Source organism: Chamaea fasciata, unplaced genomic scaffold (genome assembly GCF_029207755.1).
Source record: "Chamaea fasciata isolate MVZ Bird 193981 ecotype frontalis unplaced genomic scaffold, bChaFas1.0.hap1 SCAF_24, whole genome shotgun sequence".
NCBI classification, from domain to species: Eukaryota; Metazoa; Chordata; class Aves; order Passeriformes; family Sylviidae; genus Chamaea; species Chamaea fasciata.
The window spans coordinates 5048268-5074618 of record NW_027094109.1 but is presented as its reverse complement, the minus strand read 5'-3'; the positions used below and the strand labels follow the sequence as shown (position 1 = coordinate 5074618).

Sequence of the window (26351 nt, the reverse complement as noted above, 5' to 3'; positions counted from 1 at the left end):
AAGAGCTGTGGCCACCTCTCCTCCTTGTTTATTTTAGACTCTGAGAAAGGGCGGAAAGTTGGGAGAACCCCACATTTGGCAATTCCCACGTGCCTGCTCTTAACATTTCACTGCTGCAGAACAAGCCCCAAGCTGGGAAAGGCATCCAGTGTCCAAAGGATCAGAGGAGAAAGCAAATAACAGGAGGAGAAAAGCCAAGCACGGGTGAATCCCCTGCTGCTAAGACAACAACAAGTCAAACTTCCACCTTTCATGGCTAAAGCAGCGCATTGAAATTAATTGAACGAGCCACAACTTCCATGAAAAAAGGATGTTCTGTGTCTGTTCATCTGAATCCTTGCTTCCCTCAGAGATGCCTTTTTTTTATTTTATTTTATTTTTTTTATTTTTTTTTTTTTATTTTTTGGTGTCATTAGTCCAAATTCAGGCTGTAAATTCTCCTTGTTGTAAGAACACAGTGAGACACAGACCCGGGATCTGCCAGAGTTTGTTATTGAGTTTGTAATATGCAATTGTGGCGATGATTATAATATCAGCAACTGGATTTCATCTGTCCCCACACATTGAAACAGGCGAGCTGAAATGAGCAGTGACAGGAAAATGGTCTTGTTTGCACATAAATCCTTTAATAACCGGCAATTTCAGAAAGAGAATGGTAGGAGAGAAAAGAAGTTGAAGGACAAAGAACTCACATATTAAATCCTACATTGAAGTTAAGTCGTAAAAAACGTGTCATTAAGGCTTTCAACGTGCCTTGAAGAGTGGTAAAAGCCACCAAAAAGGGTTAATTCTCCCCTAAATCTCTCAGCCAGGCCACTATTTGCATGCCTTCTAAGGCAGCCAGGAAATTACATTAATTTCTCTAATGTGTGCAGTGCCATAAGTTCTTTTTTTAATTACAATGATCAAAATATTGCTTAAAATTAAAGGCAGCTGCATTTGTTTCTGACGGATATCATAATTGCAATTGTAAATTGGGAAATGTAATGTTTCCTGGTGCTGCTGTGAGTAATGGCTCTGAAATCATTACAGATAGGTAGATATAAATAAACCAGGAGATCTGTGAAAATAGAGAAAAAGCAAGCTAAAAGGGTAATTAGCTGAGCGAATGGGAACAGAGGAATCCGATGCTCAAACAAAAAAAAAAAAAAATCCAAATATTCCGAGGAGCTCTGTGACTGTATTCATAACACGTTGGGAAAAAAAAAAAAAAAAAGATATCCAAAGAGGGAGGAAAAAAAAAAATAAAGAAAAAGAATGAATTTGAACTCTGAAGGGTTTGGGTTTTTTTTTTTTCCTGTCTTTATAAATGCCTCCCCGTGAGTGAGGATGGCACAGAGCCTGATTCCTGTGGGGTTTTTCCTACCCTTGGGCCTGACTGGGAGCATTGCTCGCATCTTGTGCTGATCCCTGAGGATCAGCAGGTGGGAGAGTGGATGGTCCTGGTGATGAGAAGCCAAGTCACATCTTCAAACCAGCCCAGGGGAGGATCAGCTCCCTCTTTTTGGGGGCATTTGAAGCAGTTTTTGGGCTCCTGGCCCCACGGTTATCCCAACCCTCAGGGAGACGGATGGAGCTGTGGAAGAGCTGAAAATACTCAGAAAAAAAAGCCCTGGAGCAGCCAGCAAGCTGCAGCCGAGCCCTTTTTGTGTGCCTAAAAGCCAATTCAGGAAGGGTGTAAATCCAGCGGAATGCTCTGTCCATCCATTTAGGTTTTTTAGGGAAAAGAAAAATGAAGTTTTCTGGATCTGAGGCCCGGGCAGCTGGGAAATGGCCAGCTCAGCAGCGACATTTATCAGCAGGCCCTGAGATATAACAAGCAATCACACTCCAGCTGGTTTTCCATCAATAAGCAGGGATGGAATATTAGTAACAATTCCGTGGGATTCGGAAGGCAAACACTGAAATAAAAAAAAAAAAAAAAAAAAAAAAAAAGAAAAAGAAAAAGGAAAAGGAAAAAAGAGCAGTTGTAAAGTGGAGAGCTCAGCCTGGGTTCCCTGCTCTGCTAAACTCCCTTCTCCAACAGCTCCAGGTGGTGCTGCCATGCTGGGAATGGTGGGATGGACGGATGAGTCAGGGAGGAGAGAAACAGATGGGAAAGGGGAGCAGTCAAGAGCTGTACAAACCCCTGGAACATCCCCAGATGGAGCAGCTGGCCACGGGGCTGGAACTGTTCCTAGCACAGGCAGGACACAGACATCCAACACTGGCTTGAGGAGACCTCCTGGAAATAAAATTAGAGGCACAGGAAACAGAAGAAAAGGAATTAAAAAAAAATTATGAATAATAATAAAAACGATGTGGAGCTCTGGTGCTGTAGGACAGCCCGAACTTGGCTTTCGGTGTTGTGCCCACAAAATCTGCAAGCACAAGTAGAGCTGGAATCATTGAACATCTGCTGAAGAAATGCGTGTCCTCGCATGTGTGAGAAGGCACTTTGAGCTTAATTGGAGCTAAACCAAGCACCAGAATTTGACTATCCAGGCAAAATTCTGAGAAAAGCCAGTCCGTCCCACAAAATTAACCAAGAAACTCTTTCCCTCTGCTCTGGGTGAGAGCAGAAGCCTGGAGACTTCTCAGGCTTCATTAAAGCCATGGGGATCATTATTTTCCTTCTTGGAATCACCTCCTGAGCGGATCTTTTGGCAGCCAGGAACGAACCTAACGAGGACAGTGACCGACGGGAGGGCCTTTGCGGGCTCTATAAACACTATTGATTTTCACATTCACACAGAAATGAATTAGATGCCGATTGTGGATGAACTGAGCCCCTGCCTCCTGCGCTGTGAGAACAGAGCTGCAGAGCTCTGGGTGCCCCCGAGGGAAGAAAAGGTTGGGGAGGGAGGGAGGGAGCGCAGAGGTGGGATTGAGAAGGTTGTCTGCAGTTTAGTCCCCTGCTATTGTCAGCCAGAGCCTCAGGAAAGGCCATTTCCCAGCTAAGCAGGCTGATGGAAGCATGAGGAAATGGGTTTCGAGCCCGTGATCGTACCTGGTTACTGCCTAATGTCAGAATTCCTTCCTAAAGGGGACCAGAGGAGAGAGAAAATGGTGGGTACTGAGTGAATGAAGTGAAAACTGCCCCTCTCTGCTCCGCAGGACTTTGCACAAATCCAGCTGCATATTTATAGCCCCATGCCTGACAGATGACAAAACGGACACGCAGGCATCATCTCTGCGCCAGCCACAAGGAGCTCACCCTTCCAGGGCTTCAAACTTACTGTTCCAGGCAGTCCTGCCCCTCTGGGAGCTGCAGGGACATGGAGGGGGCAGGCAGTGACAGGATGCTGTGACCCCAGAGCCGTGACAAATGACACAGCCCCGTGTCACCGAGCTCTGCCTCCTGCTCTAACCCATCATCACCACGATGGAGGAGAGCTCAGAGCCTGGAGATGGGGGTGGCTTCATCTTCTGCAGGGCTGCAACCCCTCTGAACCCTGTGTCCAACATCACTCAGCCTGTGACTGCTTAATTACAGCAATTAGGGAGCGTGGCGGGAACCTGTGCAGGGTGAGAAGGAAGGACTGCGCTCAGGAAATGGATTCCCCGTGGGTCAGGTGCATTGGAAGCGATCCTGCCCATCCAGCAGCTCCCGGGTCAGGGCTGGGACTGGGGAACCCGAGGCAGGGCATGAGCAGCTTCCCCTTGTTCCTCCTCCCATTCCCAGCTCGGGTTTTACTCCCCCAAATCCGTGGAAGATTACTGCTGGCTGCTCTTCAGGAGCAGGGCTGGTTAATCAGAGAGGTGTCCCTGGCAGGGGAGGAGGTGACACCACCACCCCCGGGAGGGTGGGAGTGCTCAGGGAGTGCAGGGTCAACGCTCCAGCCTGGCACAGGCACGTGGGGAACTGTCACCCCAAAGGCATGGCCAGGGTGGCCTTTCCAGCCCGTGGCACTCGCAGGGAGTGGTTGGACACCCTCAAAGTCTCTCTGGAGAACATCTCCCTCCTATTTCAGCACCCCCCCAGGCAGAAAATCCCCAGTGTCCCGTGCTGGGAGCAACTTCCAGAGGCTCAGGGCGGCTGTGCAGCAGCTGTGGAGCTGGATGTCCTGGTGAACAAACCTTTCCCCACACCACCAGGCACATCCTGCTGCATCACCCTGCCTCGAGCACTCCCTGGGCTCTGCTGGTCACACCTGACGTCCCCTGGGCTGGAGCAAACCACATTTCACAGCGGCACTGCTGACCTTTCCAGTCCTGCCGGGGTGCAGGGCCACCCCCCTGCCCGCTGTGACACCCCTGCGGTGGCACGCACGGCTTTGGTCACACTTTAGCAGGCGCAAAAGAGAGAGACAAGGATTAGGACCTGCCCCCAGCCAGGAAAGAAATAATCCTGACCCCACAGCGCTGCACACCGAGGAAGAACCCTGGCTCTGACTTAATGAACCGTAAATTCCAGCTTAATGAGTTTTTATGCTGAGGAGAATAATTAATGTAATTAGCAGAGATATGAAAATGATGGCACTCGAGCCTGGATTACCAGGGGGAGGGGAGGCTGGGGGGTGGGAGGAGGCTTGGAGAAAGTTCATCCCATCTCTGGTGCTGTTCCTCCAGAGGAGCAGGGCTGGATGCATTCTTGGCAGCCTTTAAAACCTCACCTCCCATCTGCCATAAAGGGGAAGAAAACAGAGCATGATGGTAGAGGGGAAAAAAATAAAATTAAATAAATAACCATAAAAAAAGAGCTCAGCCTGCCCTGTTTGCAGCAGGGACGTGAAATCTTCAGTGCAGCCCTTTCCCTGTGCTGGCCTTGGATTTGCAGCTCCCTTGCCCCACTCTGAACATCCTCCACCCTCCGTGGGGCCTGTTTTTCAATTCGAGGAGAAAATATCTTTATAAAGGTGATTAGATGGTAAAGCAGCAGCTTTTCACCTTACACTACGTAAGTATCAATTTACTTATCCTGTGTAAGTGTTTTGATAGGTTTGATATATTTAGTGCAGTCCAGGAGCTGTATTTTAGTTTTATGCATATGAATAGACGAATAAATTTCTACACAGCCATAAAACGGCCCGGCAGGAAGTTTTCTGTTCTGATCACGGCACTGATCAGACGTTCAGCACTGGAGAAAGGGCCCACAAAACTCAGTGCTGACCCTGACAGCCACGAGGAGATACAAAGGGAGCTGGAGTGGGTGTGTTTCCCAGCACCTCTGTGGGAGTGGGCAGCTTTCACCTGGGCAAGGTGTTTCTGATGCCACACTGGGTGTTTGTGTGATTTTCAGCTCAGGTGGACCGTGGTTAGATAGGCATTGGCAGCAATCTGCGGGCAAATGTTTTAAAAACTGCCTTGCAGGAGGTAAATCCAGATTCTTTTCCCCTTCCTGGGAAGTAAACGCAGTCCTGGGGGGAGATGCCAGGATCCAGAAATGCAGGATGAACCTGTCTTTGTGCAGGCTGAGGAGAGCACTGCCAGTGCTCTGCTCTCACCATCCTGCGTGATATCCTGGCCCTGAGGAGAATTGTGTCTCTCCTTGATATTTCTGAGGAACAGCCCAGAGAAACGCTGGAGGTCTCAGCAGAATTGTGTCAGCTCCTCTCCCACAAGCCAATAAACCCTTCCCAGTAATAACCAGCTTTGGCTGCTGGTGCAGGCTGCATTCAGACCCTCCACCCTCCCTCCACGAACCCCCCTGCCCCAAATCTGTGCCTAAATTGTCCCAAGAGTCCTTCATGCAGAGGCTCCATCCTGGTGCAGCGCAGCTTCGCTGTTAAGAAATATCCCGGCGCTTTTCCATTCTCAGGGTTAAAAATTGCCATCAATAACTGGTTTATTGATCAGTTGTGTCTTTGAGGGAACCTCGTGAGGAGGTTCTGAGTGTTCAGCTGGGTTGGGCTCACCCCCTGTTCCTCCGGCAGTGCAGGTTCAGTGTCTCCCTGCCTCTGGAGCCAGGACTGAGTTGCCTGCACAAGGAAATCAGGCCACTGGCATGAGAAGTGGGCTGGAGAGGGGGAGGAGGAACCCCTCCTTTTCTTTCCCTAAATAGCTGCTGGCCCCGAGGACTGGCTGTTTGTGACTGATTCTGTCCCACCCACGTGCAGGGGGAGGCTGGAGGAGGATGCCCAAACGAAATGAAGTGTGATTGGCATCTCCTGAGCACCGTGACTGTTCTGGGGGCAGGAAAGTGCAGCAGACGTCGCCCTGGAGGCCACTGAACTCTGCTCCTCTGCTTACCTTCGAGTCCTGGGTCCCCTGTGCTGCAGGCAGGGAGGGATACACCAGGAAAAGTGGGATATTCCGGTCATGAGGAGCCTCTGGAACAGGCAGTAACTCCTGGGAGGAGGCAGGAGTGCGTGTGGGTGCGTTTTGGGGGGCGCAGTGCGAGGGGTGAGGGACGTGGAGGACAACTCAGCAAGAAGGCAGCCCTGGGAGCAAGGCAGACATCAGACACCCCACACAGGTCCCACAGGCAGGACAGAAGTTGCTGTAACTCTTCAGCTCACTTTTATTTAAGTTCTGTGATCAGTCCTTTCCATCTGCAAGAGCTCTGGTGTCAGTGCCACCAACACATGGAACAGAACCCGTGACATTTCACCCTGCTAGCAGGAAGAACAGCTCCATCTTAGAGGTCTTTCCAACCTAAACGACTCCCTATCCTACACCACCAGTTCCTCCCCTGCACTGCCAGCCCACTGGATCCCACTCCACCAGTTTCCAGTTGGACTTGTTCAGCAATCCACGCCCAACCACGCTGCTGGGTGGCTCCGTCTCCAGAGCAGGGACCTTTTTAAAGTCAACTGGCACCGTGTCAGCAGGAGAACACCTCCCCTTGGCCCTGATTTCAGCACCTGCAAGCTCCCTCCGGGCATGGGCAGCCTCATCCTGGAGCAAGGAGAGGATTCAGCCCGTGGCAGCAGGTGCAGGGAAGTTTGGAAAGAGCCACTGGGCTGTGTGACAGGAGGGAAAGGGAGTGAGGAATCAGAGCCCTGGATCAGAACCATTTCCAAGCACAGATCTGTAAAACCAAAACAGCGGGCTCACTGTTTCTTGCTTCAGGGTTTTCCTTCAGGGTTTCCCCCCTTTCCCTAGGGTGCAAGGGAATTTGGTGGTGTGTGGCGAGTCCCTCTTGCCATTTTTTTGAGATCAGCCCAGCTCTTCAGGGGAGGCAGAGAGAGCCGAGACATTCCTAGACTAAATACCTGTGCTGGCACAAGTCAAACTACTGCTTTGAACTGAGGCTTCTGCTGCCTTTTCCCTTTTCAAGGAGGATTGAAATCCTTTTGCTTTGCTGCAAGCCCAGTAAAACCCTTTGTGGCAGACATCTGTGGGCAGCTCGGATTCAAAGCTGCACGAGGCAAGCAGAGTTTTTCTGTAATGCTGCAGTTTGTATCCCTGCCTTCCCCTTCCTCATCAAAGGATCTTCGTCCCAGACATGGGCAGCAGAGAAAACCACCTGCAACGTGTTCTGTGCCTCCTCTGGCAAGAAATCATTTTGTCTGCCTTCTTTCCTCTGGTATCTGAAGGCCTGAACATATTCCACTTCTCATTTAAATTCCTGGATCTGTCTGAAACCACATCAGGTGAAGGCTCCAAATCAAACCACAGTACAGGCAGCGCTCTGCTATTCCAGGCATGCAGGTAGGGAAGTTTGGGATGGATTTTTGCTTGCTTTTTTCCTCATGGTCAGTGCTGCTGGGTTCATTCCAGGACATCAGAGACCCGTGGGGCTTCCAGCACCTCCTCACTTTTCCAAAGAGAGGGAGCAAAGGCAGATTTGGCAGATCCAGCATGGGGTGGATGTGGTGGCTGTGCCTTCAGTTCAGAGCACACCCAGTTTCCAGCTCTGTGGTAGCCAGAAAGTACCCAAGGTGTGTTGGGGAGAAAACCAGAGAGAAAAGTGCATTTTCTGCATCGAGACATGGAGCACCGGAGTCCTTTGGTGTGAGGGAACGACCGGCTGGATCCTCCGGAGACTGGCAGAGGAAATGTGAACACAAATGGTTCCAGAGAGGTTTGCATCAGTCAGGACTGGCAGGTTGGGGTTGAAAAGCTGTGTGGGGCGCTCTAGGGCTGTGTCCTGATGACATTCCCCTGATCCTTTGGGAATGAGGGTGCACATGGCACAGCTGCTGCTGCCCATTCCAGCTTGGCCAAAATTCCCCTTCACTGCTCAGCCAGCCAGGCACCCACCTGTCATTTAGCGTGAGGCCACCTCCCAGCTGGAAAACACCTCTCCAGGTGCAGCAATTCCCCCCACAAACCTTGTCCTGGTGACCAGCCACCGTCCTGTCTGGAGCACAAAGTGGCAGCGTGCTCTGGGGAAGGGGTGGGAAGAGCTGGGGGTGGTTTTTTTGCCATTCAGGGACCCGGGGGGATCCATGCACGTGGTGTCATCCCCCACAGGGTGTAAACTCCTCTGCCACATCCCGAGGTGTTTGTCAGCCTGCAGGGAAAGCCACGAGTGACACAGATGTGGGGAGGAGGAGGAGGAGGGACAGGCGGGGTGAGGCTCGAGGTGACAGGGACACAGAGAACAGGCAGAGCTGCTGGGACGCAGAGAGACAAAAATAAACCTCAGTGCACGGCAGGAGCTGGGTTGGGACACCCGTGTGGTCACACCTCCTGGGACAGGAGCTGTCACCTGCTGGGGGTTTCATTTCTCACCTGCACGAGCAGCACCGGCAGGTTTTTGGGTGCCTGGGCAGCAGGATCAGGGTGTGGAGCCCACCTCTCCCTCCCACACGCCCTCAGCTCAAGGACCCTCAGGTTTTCCAGGGGGATTTTAGTGTCTGCAGAGTGCCAAATTCCCAGAGCAAAGGAAATGCCCTTCTGGCCACAAAGCTTTATCCCCTTGTTCAGAGCCATCATCTCTTCCATGCCATGGGTGAACCAGGTGGGAGTTATCCCTGACACCAAGCTCTTGGGCACGGTGTTCATTCCTTGTCCTCCTCTTCCTCTTTGCTTTTTTTATACATTGAAGTGTATATCGATTTTTTTTTTCTTTTCTCTAATACAAGTGAACACAAATGTGATGTGGAGATAAATTCCCTTCTCTAAAACACTTTGTGGTCACAGGAATGTACACGTTTGGATTTACACACCCACACGCATTCCAATATTTAAAAAAAAAAAAAAAGGTGTAGTCCCAAAACTAAGATGCTTTTATAAAAGTTAAAAGGCCAAATTCCTCTATTGGCTTTTATCCTTCATTAAGAGCAAGGAGATTACCTGAAATCCTGATTTATTCTTCGTATTCTGCCTGAGTTAATTTTAAAATTCCAATCAACAGATGCGAGGAAGAGAGGGGGGGAAAAGCTCATGGGGGGCCACATCAGGCTTTGAAACGAAAATTAGAGAGAATGTTTTCCTTTATAATTATTTTCTCCTTTGGGTTTCAGGTTATCAGACCTGTTATTTAAAGGATGCTTTCTCCAAGTGTGTTGACTCCAAAATATGTCCCCTTTAACAGAGTCAATCCAAGAGATTGGGAGTGGGAGCAGGAAGGGAAAAGGACAGAAACAAACCGCCTAAACCAAGTCCTGATCTCTATTTTTGGGTTGCCTTTGAGCATCTTTCGTTATAAGCATCTTATGATTTGGTTCAGCAATCTCGGCTGTTTAGCTCTTCACAAACGGGGATTTGCTATCCTCACTTCTGAGGGGGAAAAGGAGCAAGGGGGAAAAAATAAATAAATTAATTAATAAATAGAAAGCCACAGCCTCAGCTTTGAGCACTGGCTGTGCTGCTGTAAAACCTCACCCAAGCTGCAGCGAGGGCTGTGAATGATCCACGCCCGGCTGCTCCGGTGCAAAGAGGGCAGGGATTGACACGGGGGAAAAGCTACGGACACTGGACTGGGCTGGGCACATCCCATCCACCACAGGGCAGCTGTCACCCACAGACACATGCACACACAGAGGCAGCAGGAGGAGAAAAGAAAGGTGCAGGTGCTGGAGAGGAGCTGGGAGAAGGCAGAGTGTTCCCTTGAGCATTAGCAAGCCAGGCAGACACTTTGAGCTAATCATGGCAATTGCACCCGGGTTTGAAAATCAATCCATAAAACGAGCGATGGCAAAGGGAGAGAGGAGGGGATGAAAGGCCTTGGTTGTTGAGCGACAGGAGAGGTGAAAACCATGAGTTTCTTCCTTTTGGGGGGGTTTTTGCTTGTTTGTTTTTTTTTTTTTCAGTGTTGACACTTTAAACATACTGTTCCTTAGGACAGATGTAAGGAGCCCGGGAGCCGGGAGGTGGGCAGCAGAAGGAGATGTCGGAATGGTGAGGATAAAGCTCTTGTGGGAGGTCTGACAAGGGGGCATAGACATGAGGGATCTTCTCCAGATATCGATCTTCATGTGAGTAACAGCGGGTCAGGTAATCACTCGCATTCGATATCTCTGAGTGACACTTTCCAAAGTTCTGCAAGTAGAGACAAAAGTCAACGGGTGAAAACTCCGGGATCGCCGGCCGGAAAACACACACAGCTCTTCAGCTCCGTGCTGACACACACAGAGAGCAAGCAGGGTGGAAATGTTAACCAGTTCACCGAGCTCGCTGCTTCAGGAAAATGGGGACCCAGGTGATAAATCCCTCACGCTGCAAAGTTTTAGTCCAGCTCCCTGAAACACCCACGGATGGGTGATGAATATGTATGGCTTGGGCACGGTTTGTCCCTGGTCTGTAAATACTCTGCTCTCCGGGCAGAACAAGCAGCCAGCCAGAGGAAGGGCAGTTTATTTTCGCGCTCTCTAACTCTTTGCACACCTGAGTTTTGGAAAAGCACTGCTTGAAGGCGTCATTAATCTAAGCCAGGCCCGTGCTGTTCCATTTAAAGGGCACGTGTGTCCTACGGGGGGCTTGGGATGCAAAATCTGCTTACTGTGCCTGATCCTTACGTGGGAGACAGGAGTGCTGTGTGAACAGCTCCCCGGGGCCGGCTTTGGGAGTCAAATCAACCACAGAGAACACAAAACCACTCTCAAACCCGAGGCTGCTGTGTCGCTCCCGTGTTTTTCCCTCTGCTCCGGGTGTGTGTGAACGCTTTTCTCTCCTGGGGCTGGGGCAGCATCTCTCCCAGAGCCCAGGGCTGCGGCTCCCCAGAGGGTGGCAGCAGATGGGAAGGATTCCTCCCTGCTCCCAGGCCCTTCCCTGCTCTGGAAACCCTGCGGAATGACCCAAGCAGGACGGAGGACATTTAGCCAGGATGTTTTTAAAACCGACCTGCACTCAGGGGTGCTCGCCAGGAGATAATTCCTTCTCCAAGAGGGAGCAAACAGCGCTGGAAAACGCTTTGATGCTTGTGGTTTGAGCGGGGGCTGTTTGAAGCAAGCAACTTGCCCTTGAGTCCTTCCTTGCTCCCTTTCAAAACCCCGGGAACAGTCACTTTAGTGGAAAGGACAAGGGTTTGACCCTCAGGAGAAAACGCCTGGAGGAACAGAACAATCCACTCAGCTCATCTGCTGCCAGCTCCTCCTGGATGAATATTTCACCAGGATGCTCTAAAAAAAAAACCAAAAAAACCCCACCAAAAAACCCCTACAGAAAACAAGGTGTTGACAATAATTTATTGATGGCTCAGACCTCTGGGAGAGGCACAAAGGCAATTTTGGGAACGGCCTGACTGAGCCCAGCGAGGGAAAGTTTGCCTGAGCCCCAGGAAAACAGCAGCAATGCTGAGGCCAACCTCATCTTCATTTCCCTTCCACTGGCAAGACTGTTGATCCCACAGATGGAGCTTTTAAAAGTGGAATTGCTCTGCTGGGATCCTAAATTTGGGTGGGCCATTCCCACAGTTTTTGTCCACTTTAGCCTTTTAATTGCCAAATGAAAACGTGGACAAGGGCAGCATTAGAGCTCTCTAACCGGAGGAACCCAAGCCACGGGCCATGAAAAAGCCTCACTAACTTTACCTTAACTTTAAATAAATGTTTGCTGTTCTTCTGATGGCCCCAGCTGATAAAAAGACATCAAAAGGGGCTCACAGATAGAGAAAATGGGATGTGCAAAGTCCTGTCCCTGTACAATCTACTCTCAAGAGCTGTAACACTCAACAGAACCCCTTTCCACACCTGCAAGGGGGAAAAAACCCCCTGTATTTAGCCACGCTGTCCTCCTGCTTTACAGAGATCATTAATTTTCTGGGTTAAGCTAACCTGAAAGGGAAGTTGTCTTAATTACAGAAATTTAGTAAGACAAAGCAGGCGAGGGGGTTCCTTGTAATTTGTTGCCAATTAAGTGGGAGGGGAAGTCTGTGAGCTCTTAGAAAAAAGCAGAGGATTTGCCAGTGCTGCGTGCAGCTCTGATGGACAGAAAGGTCTCCTAGGAGAGAGCCTCAGTTGACACAAGTGGAGGCTGAGCTGGGTGTGATCAGCTGGCAGCAAAAGGGGCTGTAAGACCCTCCTTCGTGGGCTGTCTGTGACAATAGACGGGGTCAGGGAAGCGTTCTTCGTCCTGCTTATCTCCCAGTTAATGCGGCCACAGGGCAGGCGCCCGTGAAGCGTCACCAAAGACACCAAGCACAGTTCTGCCAGCACTTCTGTTTGCACAGGTGAGTGCAAACAAATCCCCCTTTTCTTGCTGGCCCCTGCTTCGTGCTCACTCCTCACAGGTGGGGTCAGGGCAGGGCAGCTGGAGCATGTCAGGGCCAGAGGAAGAGAATTCCCTGTGTCCTTTTACCTTTCCTCAGCACCTGAACCGGGAGTTGCTTTGCTCCTGCTTTGCTCCCTGAACTCATTTACAGAGTGGCAGAAGGGAGGAGAACAAAGCCAGCCCGGTGTTTTTTAACATATTTAGCAGCCGGTGCCCTTTGACTTCCTTCCCTAGTCCCACTGTGACTTTTCCCCAATCTAATTTATCTTTAACGAAGTTTGAAATTAAATTAGGGATAATGAACTAATTAAATTGAACTGGCACACGATTCTACCACCTTCCCCCACCTGACTTCTCCCACTTGCCTTTGTCTCCAGCATGACTCCATGCAATTCTTCATTATCTGGGTTACATCCTCCCCTCGCAGTTTTATTTCCAAGAGCTTGATTAAAGGGGATGTCAGCAATCTATCCATTTCAGACAGCCTGGCAGATTACCTTTAAACAGGCTTTATTTGATTGAATTAGGGAGCTTTCATTTCGGCCATGACTTCAACTCAACCCTTCTCCATCCCTCCGCACCCAATCCCATCTTTCCTTCTGTTTGCAGAACATCTCTTTGGGTAGCAGGAGGTGTGAGGCAGCTGACCATGTCCTGTACTTTTAATCATCTTGGAATAATGAGTTCTTCCTGGTCTGAAAGTGAAAAACTCCTTCTCAGTGACCTCAGGGTTTCTCTGCTGTGGTTCTCGGGAAATCTGAAGATCTTACAGGTGAGGGTTGGACGGGTAATGGTTTTCTCTGCTTGGCCAAGCTCATGGCAAACACATTTCTGCACTTGTGGAATGTGTTCAGCTGTGTTTTCCTGGCTGGGAAAAGCTCCTGCTGCTCAAAACTCCTCAAATTTGCTGCTACCCTGACCCTCCTCATCTGTCAGCTATGAATTTTGGGCTGGAGCACAGGCTGATGGCCAGGAGGAAGCAGCTCTGTTGAGTGACAGCATGACAAATCTACTGTCACACTGAGAGGGTGTTGGTGGACAGAAAATACACTGGGAACCAAAAAATGAAGAAGCATTTCCTCCTGGTGTTGGGAGGAATCACATCCTCTCCCGTCCTGGGTCTGAACTCCCTACTCGGGGTATTCAAGCTGTTTGTCCACTTCCAAGTATGGCCATGATTTTAGGGATCTCTGGGCAGGTTCCTGCTCTGTTTGAGACTTTATCTGTGAGGGAGTTCTTGGATAATCCCTGTCCTGAGTGCAGAACAAGCCTTGATGTGTCAGGGATGAGCAGGAACCTTTGGTCCTGAGCTTGGGCTTCTGTGAGGACAAAACCGAAGTGGGACAGAGGGATTCACCCCCTGGTTCAGGAAATAAAAGGATTGAGCTGAAATTCCCAAAACACGGAGCAAGGACCTGTGATGATGGACACATTCAGACACATGCAAGTATTGAAAATGCAGAAAAACTTGCTCAGAACGTTGCATTCCTTCTCACAGCATGCTTTTCCCTTCCCCTGCTGCCTCTGGTACGTACCTGGTCCGTGTTCCTACAGCACCTCACACCACCCATCATCCCAAACATTCCCCTCCTTGCTGTTTCTCCCCCAAATCCTCCTCTCCACCCTTTTGGAGTCAAGGCAGGGCTGATCTCCTCATTTAGAAATGGGAAACTAATTAGGAGCCACCTCTTGGCTTCGTTTCTCCTGCAATTTGGAAATGGGAACCTGAGCCCTGGTCACCGATTTGTTGTGCTCTTGATCCAAGTCTGGTGGTTTCCAGCTATTCTTGCTGCAACAGGGACAAGAAATTCCCAGGCAAAACCGAGAGCTGGAGTGTGGGGATGTGAAGGGGGGAGGAAATAATTTAAAAAGCATAAAAAAATATATCAAATTGCCCTGATCTGTGGTGTGTCTTAGCAGGGAGATTACACCTTCAAAGCACCATATGACTGGCTTTATTTTTACTTCAGAGAGACTGGGAGGATTTCCAAATTTGGATTTGGAGGATTACTGTCCTTTTGCTGACAATAAAATTCCCCACCCTGGGGAGGACGAGGCGAGACCTCCCAAGATGGATTAGGGAGCTCTCGCCTTGTTTGGAACAGTGGGAGCAGCCTGAGAATCTGCTGGGAATGGGAGGTGAAGACACGAGGGAGAGCGGCTGGTTTCAACCACCCCTTCCTCAGGGCTGGAATTCTCATCCCAGGGAGGATGAGGGAGGCTGGAAGTGCCTGTGACAAAGTGGCAGTGACAAAACCCCCCCTGTGTTTAGCCACGCTCTCCTCCTGCTTTACAGAGATCATCAATTTTCTGGGTTAAGCTAACCTGAGAGGGAAGTTGTCTTAATTACAGAAGTTTCGTAAGCCCACCCCCACAAATGGAGAAAAGGGGGAAAAAAAAAAAAAAGCAAACCCATCCAAAACTTACTGTCCACTCTCGCTCGTTACGTCTACGAAGACCTTGATCCTCATTCTGGGAGCAGGAGTGGGTGAGACACCGCAAGAGAGAGAGGTTATGGATGTGCTCCGGCCCGGGGCTGCTGCAGACACTCACCTAGGAGGGCTTTTGCTACGCCAGGGGAGCTACAGGGCTGCTTCCAGCACGGGAAAACCAGGGAGCACAGGGAGAGAGGCCAACTGGAGCAGCCCCCTGCATGCCTCGTGCCCAGGTGTGTGTGCTGCACCCTCACCCGCAGAGTTCCTCCTCTCAGGGAGCACAGGATTGCCCCGGGGGGGCTTGATAAAAATGCCATTCTCCTCCTGCTTAGCCTCCTTGCCTTCCTTCCTTCCTTCCCAAGGATCCAACAACTTTTATCTTCTCCAAGCTGTCCCTTATCTCCTCCGATCTGTCCCTTATCTTCTCCAGTCTGTCCCTTTCTGTCCCCAAGCTGCTGCCCCTCTTGAGCCTCCTCTGATCCACCGGGGGTGACCAGGAGGGGTTCAAGGACCTGCAAAGCACCTCTCCGTTTGCTGTCTGCCTTTTCTCCTCTCCCTTCCCTTCCTCTAAAACGCACAGATCCTTCCTGCTGCTGGAAAGGCAGCAAAATGAAGGAGAAGGAGCAAGGCAGAACCCGGAGTCACCGCAGCCTCAGGAGTACACAGCAGTGAGGGAGAGCTGGAGCCAAGGAGAGGGGCACTAGTGGCATTTCCTTGGCCAAAAACTCTTGGAATCATCCAGCAGAGGTGGGAAAGGAGAGATCTCTCCCTTCCAGGGACATGGTGGCTTTAATGCCAGAGAAAAAGCTGTGATTATGGGGCAGAGGAGCATAGGAAGAGCTGGAGTCATCCCGATTTTAGTGTCTTTCCACTAAAAAAAATCATCATTCAAAGAGTTACTGGAGATGACCCAGAACAACCAACTGAGTCCTAATCACTCCCTGCCACAGGACCTGAGCTTCAAAGAGTTTGGTGACACTTGAAAAAGTCAGGAGAACAGGGCTCAGTCTGCGTCTGGTTTTGAGAAGGAGAGCACCAAGGGAAATAATCTCTCCCTCTCTCCCAAGCAATCCAGACTTGCCCCCTGCACCAAGGTCACGCCACGCCAGCCCTGTCACTGTCACATGTCACTCTCTTCCTGTCTGCTATCCACGGAGTCTTTCAGCTGCAGGAACCTTTAGGTGTTCCCATATCCTCTCACATCCTCTCCCACCTTTGTTCTTTCACACATGCACATATGCTCCATCTTCTCTGGAGTTACTTCCACATGCACACAAACCCTTCTTTTTTTTTTAAATCTTCCTTTCAATCATTCCCTTTTCCTTTGCCTTGGAAAAGCCCTCTGAGCATCTCTGACTTCTGATTCCTCACAGGTGCTGCAGAAATTCCCTGAACCACAGCAGGAACTTCAAACCCACCTGGAGCCAGGGGGGGCAAACCCCTGCTCTGCCACGAAGCCGTGACCCCTGTCCCCCTCTCTCACATGCCTGGCTGCAGGAAGCAAAGGGAAAACACGGCAAAAAAACAAAACAAAAAAGTGCATGCAGAGAGGCAAGGCAAAGGCAGCACCCCCAAAAAAACCAGGGCAGCAGAGAGACAGAGAGACAGAGAGCAGGCAGGGAGGGACAGACGGGACGCAGAGGGGAGCGCTCCAGAGGGAGGCAGGGATCCAGGGAGGGGGCAGAGGTGACTTTGAGGAGGGCAGTGAGGGAGGCAGAGTGCCGTGTGTACCTTGAGGCCAGAACCTGAGGGGAAAGGGCCTAGAGTGACATGCGCTAGCGTAAGTTGGGCTGGATGGTTGCATACTCGACTAGGTCTCCGCCAGCATGGATGGAGGTCCGAGGGCTGGGTGACGCGGCCAGAGCCGACGTGTCCAGCTCTGCATACTGGACATCACAGTCCTTGTTGCCAGGGTTCTGGAGAGAAGAGAGCAGCAAGGCGGTGGGGGAGACACCGGGGAGGAGTCGGGGGGAGGTGGGGAGTGAGGACAGAGGGTCCGTGCAGATGGGCGAGAGGTGAGACAGGACACGGGGTGGGGTGGGGGGGTGAAGGGGAAGAAAGAAGAGAAGGGTGAGGAGGGAGGGGAGGAGGAAGAAAAAACAGTTAAAAAAGAGGGAGGTAGGGAGGTGATGAATAATCAGTCAGGTAAAAATCCCGAATCAAAGCAGAAGTCCCGAAGGCGCTGCTCCCCCGAATGCAGAGCTGAGTGACCCAGCCTGGCTGGCAGCACTGCCCGTTCACTGGGGCTGCTCCCAGCAGCAGCTCACTGCTCTGATCTCCCACTGAACCCCTCTGGGATCAGCGTTTCCCTTAGCTGGGGCCGGATCAGTGAATTCAAACCTTAGCACGCACCTGGAGCTGTCTGTTTTAACCCAGGAATCTGGGATTCGTTGCAAACTCAGCTTTGGGGAAGATGAGTGAAAATCACTGGTTTGAAGTTTGGATTTTGGGAAGGAGATCCCCGGAGGGAACGGCTTTAAAGCCCAAACTCCAAAGGGACGGCCACAGGGGAATGACACTGCTTGCTCTGCCCCGATGTGGGGACTGTGGAGCTCTGAAGAGCCTCGTTTCACACAAGGCTTGGCTGCACAGCTTGGCACTGCAGATTAACTCTGCACCACGGTTTTGTCATTGTAACGCGGCCTAAGAGATGCTAAAAGCATCCTCCTTTGGCATGGAAATATTTATGGGTGTTCCTTCACTAAGCAGGCTTATCAGCCAGGACTGCATGAATGGAATAACATCCAATTTGTCTGATCATTCCTACCCAGACATCTTTCATGCAGATAACAATGGGAGAAGCCTGGGAGGCAGGGAGAGCTCAGAGAGGAATATGGATCACCAGGAGGAGCCTTGGGGCCTGCAACCACCCTGTGAGGGGGATCCTGGCTTCTTGCCCCGCGGAGTTTCTTTAATCCTCACTTTTGGGGCTGGTTTCAGTGCCAGCATTAGCCAGGCATCTGCTGAGCCTCTCTGAGAGGAGAGAGTTGTCTCTTCCAAACAAAACAGCTTCCCAGGCTCTCCCCTTTCCAAAATGGCTGCCCCGCACGGCAACGAAGCGAAAGGTGTTTAATTTGAAAGTGTTCCTCTCCTCTCTGTTTGGAAGGGTCCTCAGCCACCCGACCAGCTGTGGCTGAGCCGTTTTTAGAAGTTTATGGCCCTGGAATGAGCTGGTTGAGTGCCTGTTGCTGGAAGGGGCTGTTCGCTCCGTGATTATCTCCGCCTGCTGTGCTGGCCCGTGCCAGGGCTTGGCTCCCTGATCCTGCCCCTCAGCCACGGGGATGAGGGGAATGAAGGGGAACGGGGCTGCAGCAGCATTTCCAGTGCTCAGCAAAGCTGGAGGCTGGAGGAGCAGAGGGCTGGAGGTCACCTCTGTCCTGCCCTTGGTGGCCAGATGGCAGCGGCGCGTTGTTGGCATGAAAGCTGCACGTCCTGTGGAACTCTCTGCTTCGGGTCTGGACCCAGAGCTTGGACATTTAGGAAAATCAGCAATTCTAACTCCAGCCTCACACCTAAATCTAGCCCTTGCAGAGCTCTTTCCCCCTGAACTTTGTGTCTCAGTACCTCCCCTACTCCTGGAGGAAGCCAGACTGAGTTTTACCTCCTCATTCCTACCCTGCCTCACTCCTCTCCTGCTTCCTTCCCGCAGGAGGTGTTCTCTCCATGGATTTCCCTTGCTTTCTCCCACTCCTGGGCTCGCTCAGGAGCCTGTTTGGAGCAGAATTTATTACAATATCAATAATGCGCCTTGTATACAAGGCCCAGCACTGCCTCACGCAAGCGCTGGGTGTAAATCATCACCACGGGCACCCCGGTAATTGCCCTGCAGACCCAGAGGAATTATTCTGCTGTCTGCAGCGATGAAACTTCCCCTTCTACCTGTGCAAATGGGCCCTGCTGACACGGGCACTAATCACAGCTCTGCTCCCACACTGGCTCATGCCCCCACCTCCCTCTGGCTCCTGCTGCCCCTCACACACGCACGGAGCATCCACCTGGCACAGAACGCTGCCAGAGCGCACCTGCCCTCACCCACACACCTGAAACACACTCTCCAGCCCCTTCCTGCTTTGATATCCTCCCTGTCACCCCCAAACTGCCCGGAGAAAAACGCTGCGGGCAGCCCCCACAGCCCTACACCCACCCCTGCGGCCTCGAGTGTCCACCCCGCTGTCCTTTGGGCATTTGGGGCTGCCGGCTCTGTGTTGGCTTTCCCACAGCCTGCAACACCTAAAAATACCTATTCATTCCTGGTCCTGCTCCTTCCTGCAGGTATCCTGACCCTGCAGACGTGCCCCAGCCTCTCCCCGTGTCCTGGGCCCCTGCCAGCACACGTCCCCACACACGTCCCTGCACACCCTCTTGGAGGTTCCTCCTCCACCTGCCTCTTTTATTCCCTCCTGGCACCTCTCCCGTTCCCCCCCTCCCTCACTCTTTGCCATCTCTAATCACTCCCATTCTAGTGCTGTGAAATCTCAACCCCAGGCAGTGGCTTTCGTGCCGCCTCGTGATAAATCTGGTTCATCCCAAATGACGAGGTTTTTGCACGATTCATTGAAAGCTGAGTGCACCCGCCCCGTTTTCCTGCAGAATCCGCTCCCTCCCGCTCTCATCTCCTTCGCTCCCCTCCCAAGGCAAATCTGCAGATGAGGGACAGGCAGAACAAGAATATCCTGCCTTTCTGCTGTGCCTTTCCCTCCCAAGGATCCCAGAACCACGGATACCCCGGAGCAGCCGCCTGCATCTGCATTTCGAGCACGGTGGGAGCAGGGCTGGACCAAAGGGAGGTTGGGATGTGCTTCCCTCCTCATCCTCCAGCTGACCCAGCCCTCAGGTGAAGGATTGGGCAGGTCTTGCTCCATCCCATGGAGGCTTTGGTAACCACTGCTGTTCCCTGGGAGTTCCCACCCCTCAGAATCCCACTGTGACATGAAAAGGAGGCTTCTGCGGTGCTTTAAGGGTGGGAAAAGAAGCGATGCAAGCCACTTTTTTTCCCTGCAGGGAGGAAGGCAAAGCTCGTTCCTTTGCAAAGCGTGGCCGGACAGCACAACCCACCCCGGCCTGGCTGTGGCAGCTCGTCCTGCCCGTGTGATCTGGGAAGAACCCAGCAAAATCACTCCTTGGCAGCCAAGGACACCCTTCCCTGCCTTGCCAGTCCCAAATTCCGGCAGCCAGCTGCCTGCCCAAGGGATTTAGCGAGGAATGGGAGCAGGCTGCATCCTGCTGCTGGGGCAGAGAGCCAGAGCACGGCTCAGGTACGTGCTGGGTGAGCCAGGGGAGCTGGGCAGGGACAGGGGACATCCACAGCTGTGCCAGGCCCGTGCCAAGAGCTGTGGCAGCAGTTGGAGTCGCCCAGACACCATGTCCTTGCTGCAGAGCCAGCTCTTCGTGGGCCAAGTGAAAGGAGAGCTCCACAGGCCGTCACCTCCTGGCTGAATCCACGGGTGAGGAGCGGTGCCAGGCTGGGTGGGACGTGGAAATGCATCTTCTCCGGCCAGCAGCGAGAGCAGCAAACTCTGTTCCCATGGTTACGGAGCAGCAACCCATCAGGCCCCATCTCACATCACTAACTCTGCCACTTAATTAACTGACTGCTCGTTATTTCCCAAAATGAGCTCCTCCATCCTCCCGCTTGCCTGAAATTCAGCCTTCAGATGCTTTCCGAGCAGTGGTCTCGCTCCAGCATTCTGTGTTTCATTTAAAACCCAGCAAGGATTAGAGAGAGCTGGGGAGCAGCCCCAGGACTGAGGCAGGGCTCCAAGGGGAAGTTTTCCTTTAGGGATGAAGTAAATAGGATCACATCCACCCTGCTCGGAGCAGAAATGTGCCTTTTGATTTCCAACGCCCTTGGCGTCTGCCTGGCTTCAGACTTGTGCCAGCTAAAGGTCACTGGGCCCTGTCCTTGCATTATCTGCACAGGAACACACATGGCAGGGTCACACCGGGATGAGCTGGGTTATAATTAGTGGTGTCCATGAAAAATGACTCCAGCCTGGGCTGATAATTATTCCCCTTTCAGCAGACAGGGAGTTCACTCTGCTGAAGCACCGGGCTGGGCGTGCAGTGCCCTGAACTCCTCGTGAGGAGTCTGGGAGAGGCCTGAAGGGTTTCCATTGGGTTATCTCATCTCCTACGGGTGAAACCCCACAGCATCCCCGTGCCATGGGGTGAGGGAGGGAAAGGATGCTGTCCAAGGCCTGGGAGGAGGATGGTTTTCTGTTTTCTCATCAAAAAAACCCCTCCAATCTTACCTCTTTTCTGTTCCCTACGCCTTTGCATCTAACATTTCCTCGCTCCTTGCAAACCAGCCTCTCCCATGTGACTGCCAGCATCTCCTCCTGACCCTTAATCTCTCCCCGCTGCTGCTGCCTCACATTAACATCTCCCCATCCGAGGCTGAACAAATCCACACTCCAGAAAAAATAAAAAATAAAAAAAAAAGGGTTTAAAGAACTTGTTGTTGTCAAGTGAGAGTCAAACGCTGGCACGCTCTGCCCTGCAGATAATTGCTTTGTGAAGCTCTCACTGCTGCTTCCCTCAGCTGCAAACTCTCCCAGGGGCTCCTTGCAGGAGGTGAGGAGTGGCCAGGCTGGGCTAGGTGGACTGCAGGTGGAGAATTTGGGGTGGGCAGGGGGTTCTACCCGTAAAGGCACAGCTCTGGGACCTCTGGAATTAGGGTGGGCTGGGATCACAGTGAGGAGGCTGCTTTCCTCCAGGATGGGATGATCCCAGACTGTGGATGGTGAGGATGTTGCTTTTTTGGGGTGAGAGGTGCTGTGTGCCAGGTGGGCCAGGGCCACTGTCCCCCTGTGCTCCTTACCAGTTTGTCACTGTAGGGAGAGGGCTCGGGGGCTGCCATGTCATAGTAGGGGGTCTGCAGAGGGAACTTCTGGATCTCCTCCTCGTGTTTCATGTTGTCCAAGTGAACAACCTGGAGCAGAGCGGGGAGAAGAGCAAGGGTTATCCTGTGGCACAGTCTGGGGCAAGCTTTGCTTCAGGTGGCACCACAACCGAACACCAACTCCTTCAGGCCTCAATATCCACCAAAGGGACAGAGCAGGATCCAAATTACAGCTTTTAATTAGTGCCAGACCCTGGGAATTCTGGGGGGGACAAGCCACAGAGTCATAGAATCATAGAATCATAGAATCACAGAACAGTTTGGGTTGGAAGGGACCTTAAAGATGATTTAGTTCAAGCCTCCCACTAGACCAAGTTGCTCAGAGCCCCATCCAACCTGCCCTTGAAAAATCCTTTCTGCCCCTCAAATCCAGCCAGGAACTTCTTTGCTCTTGCAGCCCCCATTTCCCAGAATCCAGGCACTGTGGACACTGCTTGGAGTCAGTTTTCCATGCCAGAGGTGGGAGTTTGCAGGTTTTTACCTGGATGTCTTCTGGAGTCAGGTGGCTTTTCATGTCCTGTTTCCTCTTTGGTGGAGGGGCAGGTTTGTGGGATGGAGGGAGGTCAATCCTGCGGGGAAAGAAGAGGCTGCTGAGTAGAAGGCAGGAGAAAAGGTCCTGCTGCTTTGATGTGCCCAAGGACTTGATTGTGTTTGTCACTAAACTGCCAATACAATCACATCGATTATCCTCAGGAAGTCCCCCCACCGTGCCCTTTGTCTCACCCCAATTAGAATTGTTAATGGAAATAAACTCCCTCCAAGCGTTCTGTCCCTATTGCAGGCAAATCCCCGTGTCAGATTGCAGGTCCCGAGGGTGCAACCTGCACACCATCCCTCGGGAGGTGCTCTGTGAGGTACCAGAAAGTGATAACAGGGTGATGCCAGCCCGGGTTTGGCAGTTCCTCTGGGCTGGTAGCCCTGCCACGGCTTCCCAGGAGGAATTTGAATCCTCCACGTGGACGTGCTCTGCCAGGCAGGGACATTCATCCCTGACCCTCGCCAAGGATCAGCTTTTACCCCGGAGCGTAGGGATTGGCAGCCACGGTAATCCCAGCCTAGAGACTGTCTCTGCACATTCTGTTCACATGCACAGATGTGTCTAATCCTTTTACAAAACTTATTAAAACTCTGATCCACTAATTAGCCGGCTCCCCCCTCCTCCCTTCTCTCCGTGCAGACTCCGCCAAATCTGATGGAGATGGGCGCCTTCCCTTGGATTCCAGCGTGGGACCGGAATGTGCTGGTGGCAGGGAGGGCAGAACAGGTCCCCGGGGCTCTGTAAAACATTGACTTCATGGCTCTATAGAAAAGAAACGCTATTACCTCCGGGATCAGCCTCCACAATAGAGGCAGCACCTCTGCAGAGCTGGGCACGGCTGTGTTTCTATTCTCAGCTAAAGTGGCTCTTCCCTGAGCCTGGTGGAGGGCCATTGTGGGAAGTGGATTGTCAGGATGCATCTCGATCACAGGCCCGCTGCTGTTGATGCAATTTCACCTCGTGGTGCGGGGTTTTGTTGTTTGTGCGTGCCTTTCTGCCTCTCCCGCCGCTTCCCCCGCTCCTCTCCCCGCTATCCTCCGATGCCCTCTCTCAAATGGGATTAAATGGAGCACAAAATGTGCCCAAGGTGTAACAACAATGAGGTGGGGGGTGGAGGAACATAAAAGCAACCTCTGGGTGCCGGGCTGTCCGTGGGAGGGGAGGGAGGCGGTGAGGAGCCGGACAAGATGGAGCAGTTCAGCAGAGCCCGGGCTAAACGCTCCTGGAGAGGTTCCTGCTGCCTCAAGTGACCTCCACACCGCTCAGTTCCCTGCCTGGGATCTCTGCTGCCCTGTGCCGGGCACGGCGAGGCAAGTCCTGCCCAAGGGGAGCCCCTGTGGTGGCCTCTGTCCCCACTGCTGACGGAGTTTAAGTCACCAAAACTGCAGGGCTGGCGGATGTGGACCCTTTCCAGACTCTTTGGGATGCACCCAGAGGTGCTCGGGGTCTGTCAGAAACCCCTCTCTGACCGCAGGATGTGGCTCAGTCTCATTCAGGAGCCCGAAGCCGTTGGGAAAGGAGGAATAGGATCCTCCTCTACCCACGGAGGGGGACAGCGGCACCGAGCCTCTGCCCCAAGGACGTGCCACAGCAAACCCAGCTCCTGGGAGAGCATCCCTGTGCTCCAGCTCCCACTCCAGGCCGGCGCTCAGAGCTCAGAAACAGGAGAGAGCAGGATGGGGAGCACCAGGAAGCCCCGGGGAAGGGAAGCTGATCAGAGGAACTAGTCACAAACAGCAGGAAAACGTTTTGCCGCCGAGTTTTCCTGCAGTGCAGGTAGAGGAAGGGGCAGAGGTGCCGTCCCCATGCCCAGAGCAGCTGCAGCCTCGGTGGGCAGTGGCTGTGCTACTCACAGGTCGTTGTCAGTGTCGGAGCGGCTCTTCTGCTGCCGCCGGTAGACGATGATGACGGTGACGGCCACGCCGATGATGAAGACGGCGGCGATGACGCCTCCCACGATGCCGATGATGCCTCCGGGAGCACTCTGAGGTAGTGGCTTGTCTGCAACACACAGGGAAGCACAAGGGGAGAGGGTTAGAACGCCAAAAACGCAGCTGGGATGGCGCTGGTACCCCCAGGCATTCCGGGAGTGAAGGTGCGCATGAATCCCAAAGCCTTCCCGAGTGTCCCTGTCCAGCAGCACCATGGGGAGAGCCAGATCCTATTGAGGCGCACTGCTCAGAGCTCAAGAGGGGCAGGAATTGTGGCTACAGCTGTGTTTCCAAGAGTTAAACAGTCCCTCACTGCGCTCTGCAAATTCATCTTCAGGTGTTTATTCCTGGATCCGCTTCCCTGCCTTTGTTCAGGCCTCAAAGGAAGAAGGGTTTGGGGAATAAAGGTGCTCCCAAGCATTCATGTGGACCTGCTGCTTGATACTGTTGAAGTGTTTTGAAAGCCTTCTGCTGGGCTTTGTCACAGCATCCTCGCTGAATTCCCGGTGCAGCTGGAATGTTCTTTAAACCACCTAAGGAGCGATGCTCAATTGACTGAGGTGGAGCAGAGGTTTGTGCATCCCGAATCGTTGCAAAAAAAAAAAGATCCTGAATGCAGGATTTAGGGGCAGGATGGAGATGGACCCAATGTTGCATTTCATCCCCTGCTCTGTGACCCGGGCCAGCTCCTTGGTGACAAACACGGGCCTCATCCAAAGGAAACCCATCCCGATGGGAAAGTGCTTTGAAACCTGCGATAAAAGGATTTAATTTGCTCTACCTTCCAACCTAATTAAACTTGAAAACTAGCTAATTGGTACTTTGTACTTACAACTCCGGCAGTGATGAAAGGAGGAGATAATTGGGATGGAGGAAGGAGGAGGAGGAGGAGGAGGAAAAGATATTCAGGGGAGGGGAGCAAGACAGGGATGAGGGAACAAGGGGCTTTGTAGAACTTGGCTGTCACATCTAATTTTTGTACTTTTCTTCTTAATGCCCTGGCTACTGGCTGCTCTCAGAGACCAGATTGGGCTAATGGATCTTACTCTGCAACAATTTTGGCTTTGGGTACCCGAATCTCCCCTCAACTACCCATCCCCAAGGCCTTGGAATTAGGCCCACTTTCCATGTGCAAAGCAATAAAAGGAAATGTATGTGGCTATAAAACATCTGCGCACATCCCCAAACCACACAGGACGATGAATCCAGGACTTTTCAGGGTGAAAAACCTGCCTTTTACTCCCACTTCACCTCCATGGGTCCAGCCCTTGCTTATCCTGCAACCCCACGTGCCAGGCACGGTCTCAAAAGGATCATTTCCAGGAGAGTATTCCCAGATCTCCCCTCCCAGCCAGCCTTCCCAGATTTGCTGCTATCATCCAGGAGTGAACTCAGGTGTGCAAACATCTCCCTGGGAATAAAACATCTCCCCCCCTGCTGCTCTGGTCGATCCCAGATTGCACAGAGCACTTGAGCTCCCAGCCCCAGGCTGAGGAATTCAGCTGGGAATTGCTGTGACACCGATGCCCCGTTCCTTTCCCCACAAATTCCTGGTTTTCTCCTGCCAAAGTCTGACACCCCTGAGCATCCATAGGTCAACATCCCACCCTCCCCCTGCCTTCCCCTGCTCCTTAATGAAGAGCTCTGTGTCGTTGGTGACAGGATGCTGGAGCCATCAGAACTCACCCTGGCAGCCACTTTTCTCCTCTCCTCCCTCCTCCACAAGCCGCAGCACCTTGTAAATAACATTTGTGCCTCCAGACAGCTCTCTCAGCGCTGACATCTCGCCATCCAAACCTCCCCCCCACCCCCAGCCCAGCCCAGCGTTCGGGGTTGTGGCTGTAAAGAATGTCCCAGTCACTTTGGCTGGGGCATTCCCCGTGATGGATTGGCCCCTGATGGCCGTGGGGATGGCAGGCACCGAGCAGAGAACATCAGCCTCCTGCTGCCGCTGTAAATCAGGTGTGTGTGTGTGGAGGGGGAAGAGGGTGGAAGGAGAAAGAGGAAATAAGTAAATAAAATGG

General features: G+C 52.2%; 1 protein-coding gene across 1 annotated transcript; it reads right to left on the bottom strand.

Moving 5' to 3' along the window:
• Positions 1-6441: 6441 nt before the first annotated feature.
• Positions 6442-26110, bottom strand: LOC136300724 (uncharacterized). Its single transcript, XM_066203303.1, has 5 exons — positions 26014-26110; positions 24250-24397; positions 22340-22427; positions 21778-21888; positions 6442-10353 (listed from the first exon to the last, which is right to left on the bottom strand). The coding sequence occupies exons 1-5, from the start codon at positions 26108-26110 to the stop codon at positions 10135-10137; spliced, it is 663 nt and encodes a 220-aa protein (XP_066059400.1). The 3' UTR covers positions 6442-10134.
• Between the last annotated feature and the right edge of the window lie 241 nt (positions 26111-26351).

Excerpts from the sequence above, each read along its gene's own strand:
- LOC136300724 (XM_066203303.1), bottom strand. The coding sequence starts at position 26,110 with ATGTCAGCGCTGAGAGAGCTGTCTGGAGGCACAAATGTTATTTACAAG. Across the intron at positions 22,428-24,249 it reads TCCGACACTGACAACGACCT|GATTGACCTCCCTCCATCCC; the intron begins GTGAGTAGCACA and ends CTTTCCCCGCAG. Across the intron at positions 10,354-21,777 it reads CTCCCTACAGTGACAAACTG|AACTTTGGAAAGTGTCACTC; the intron begins GTAAGGAGCACA and ends CTCTACTTGCAG.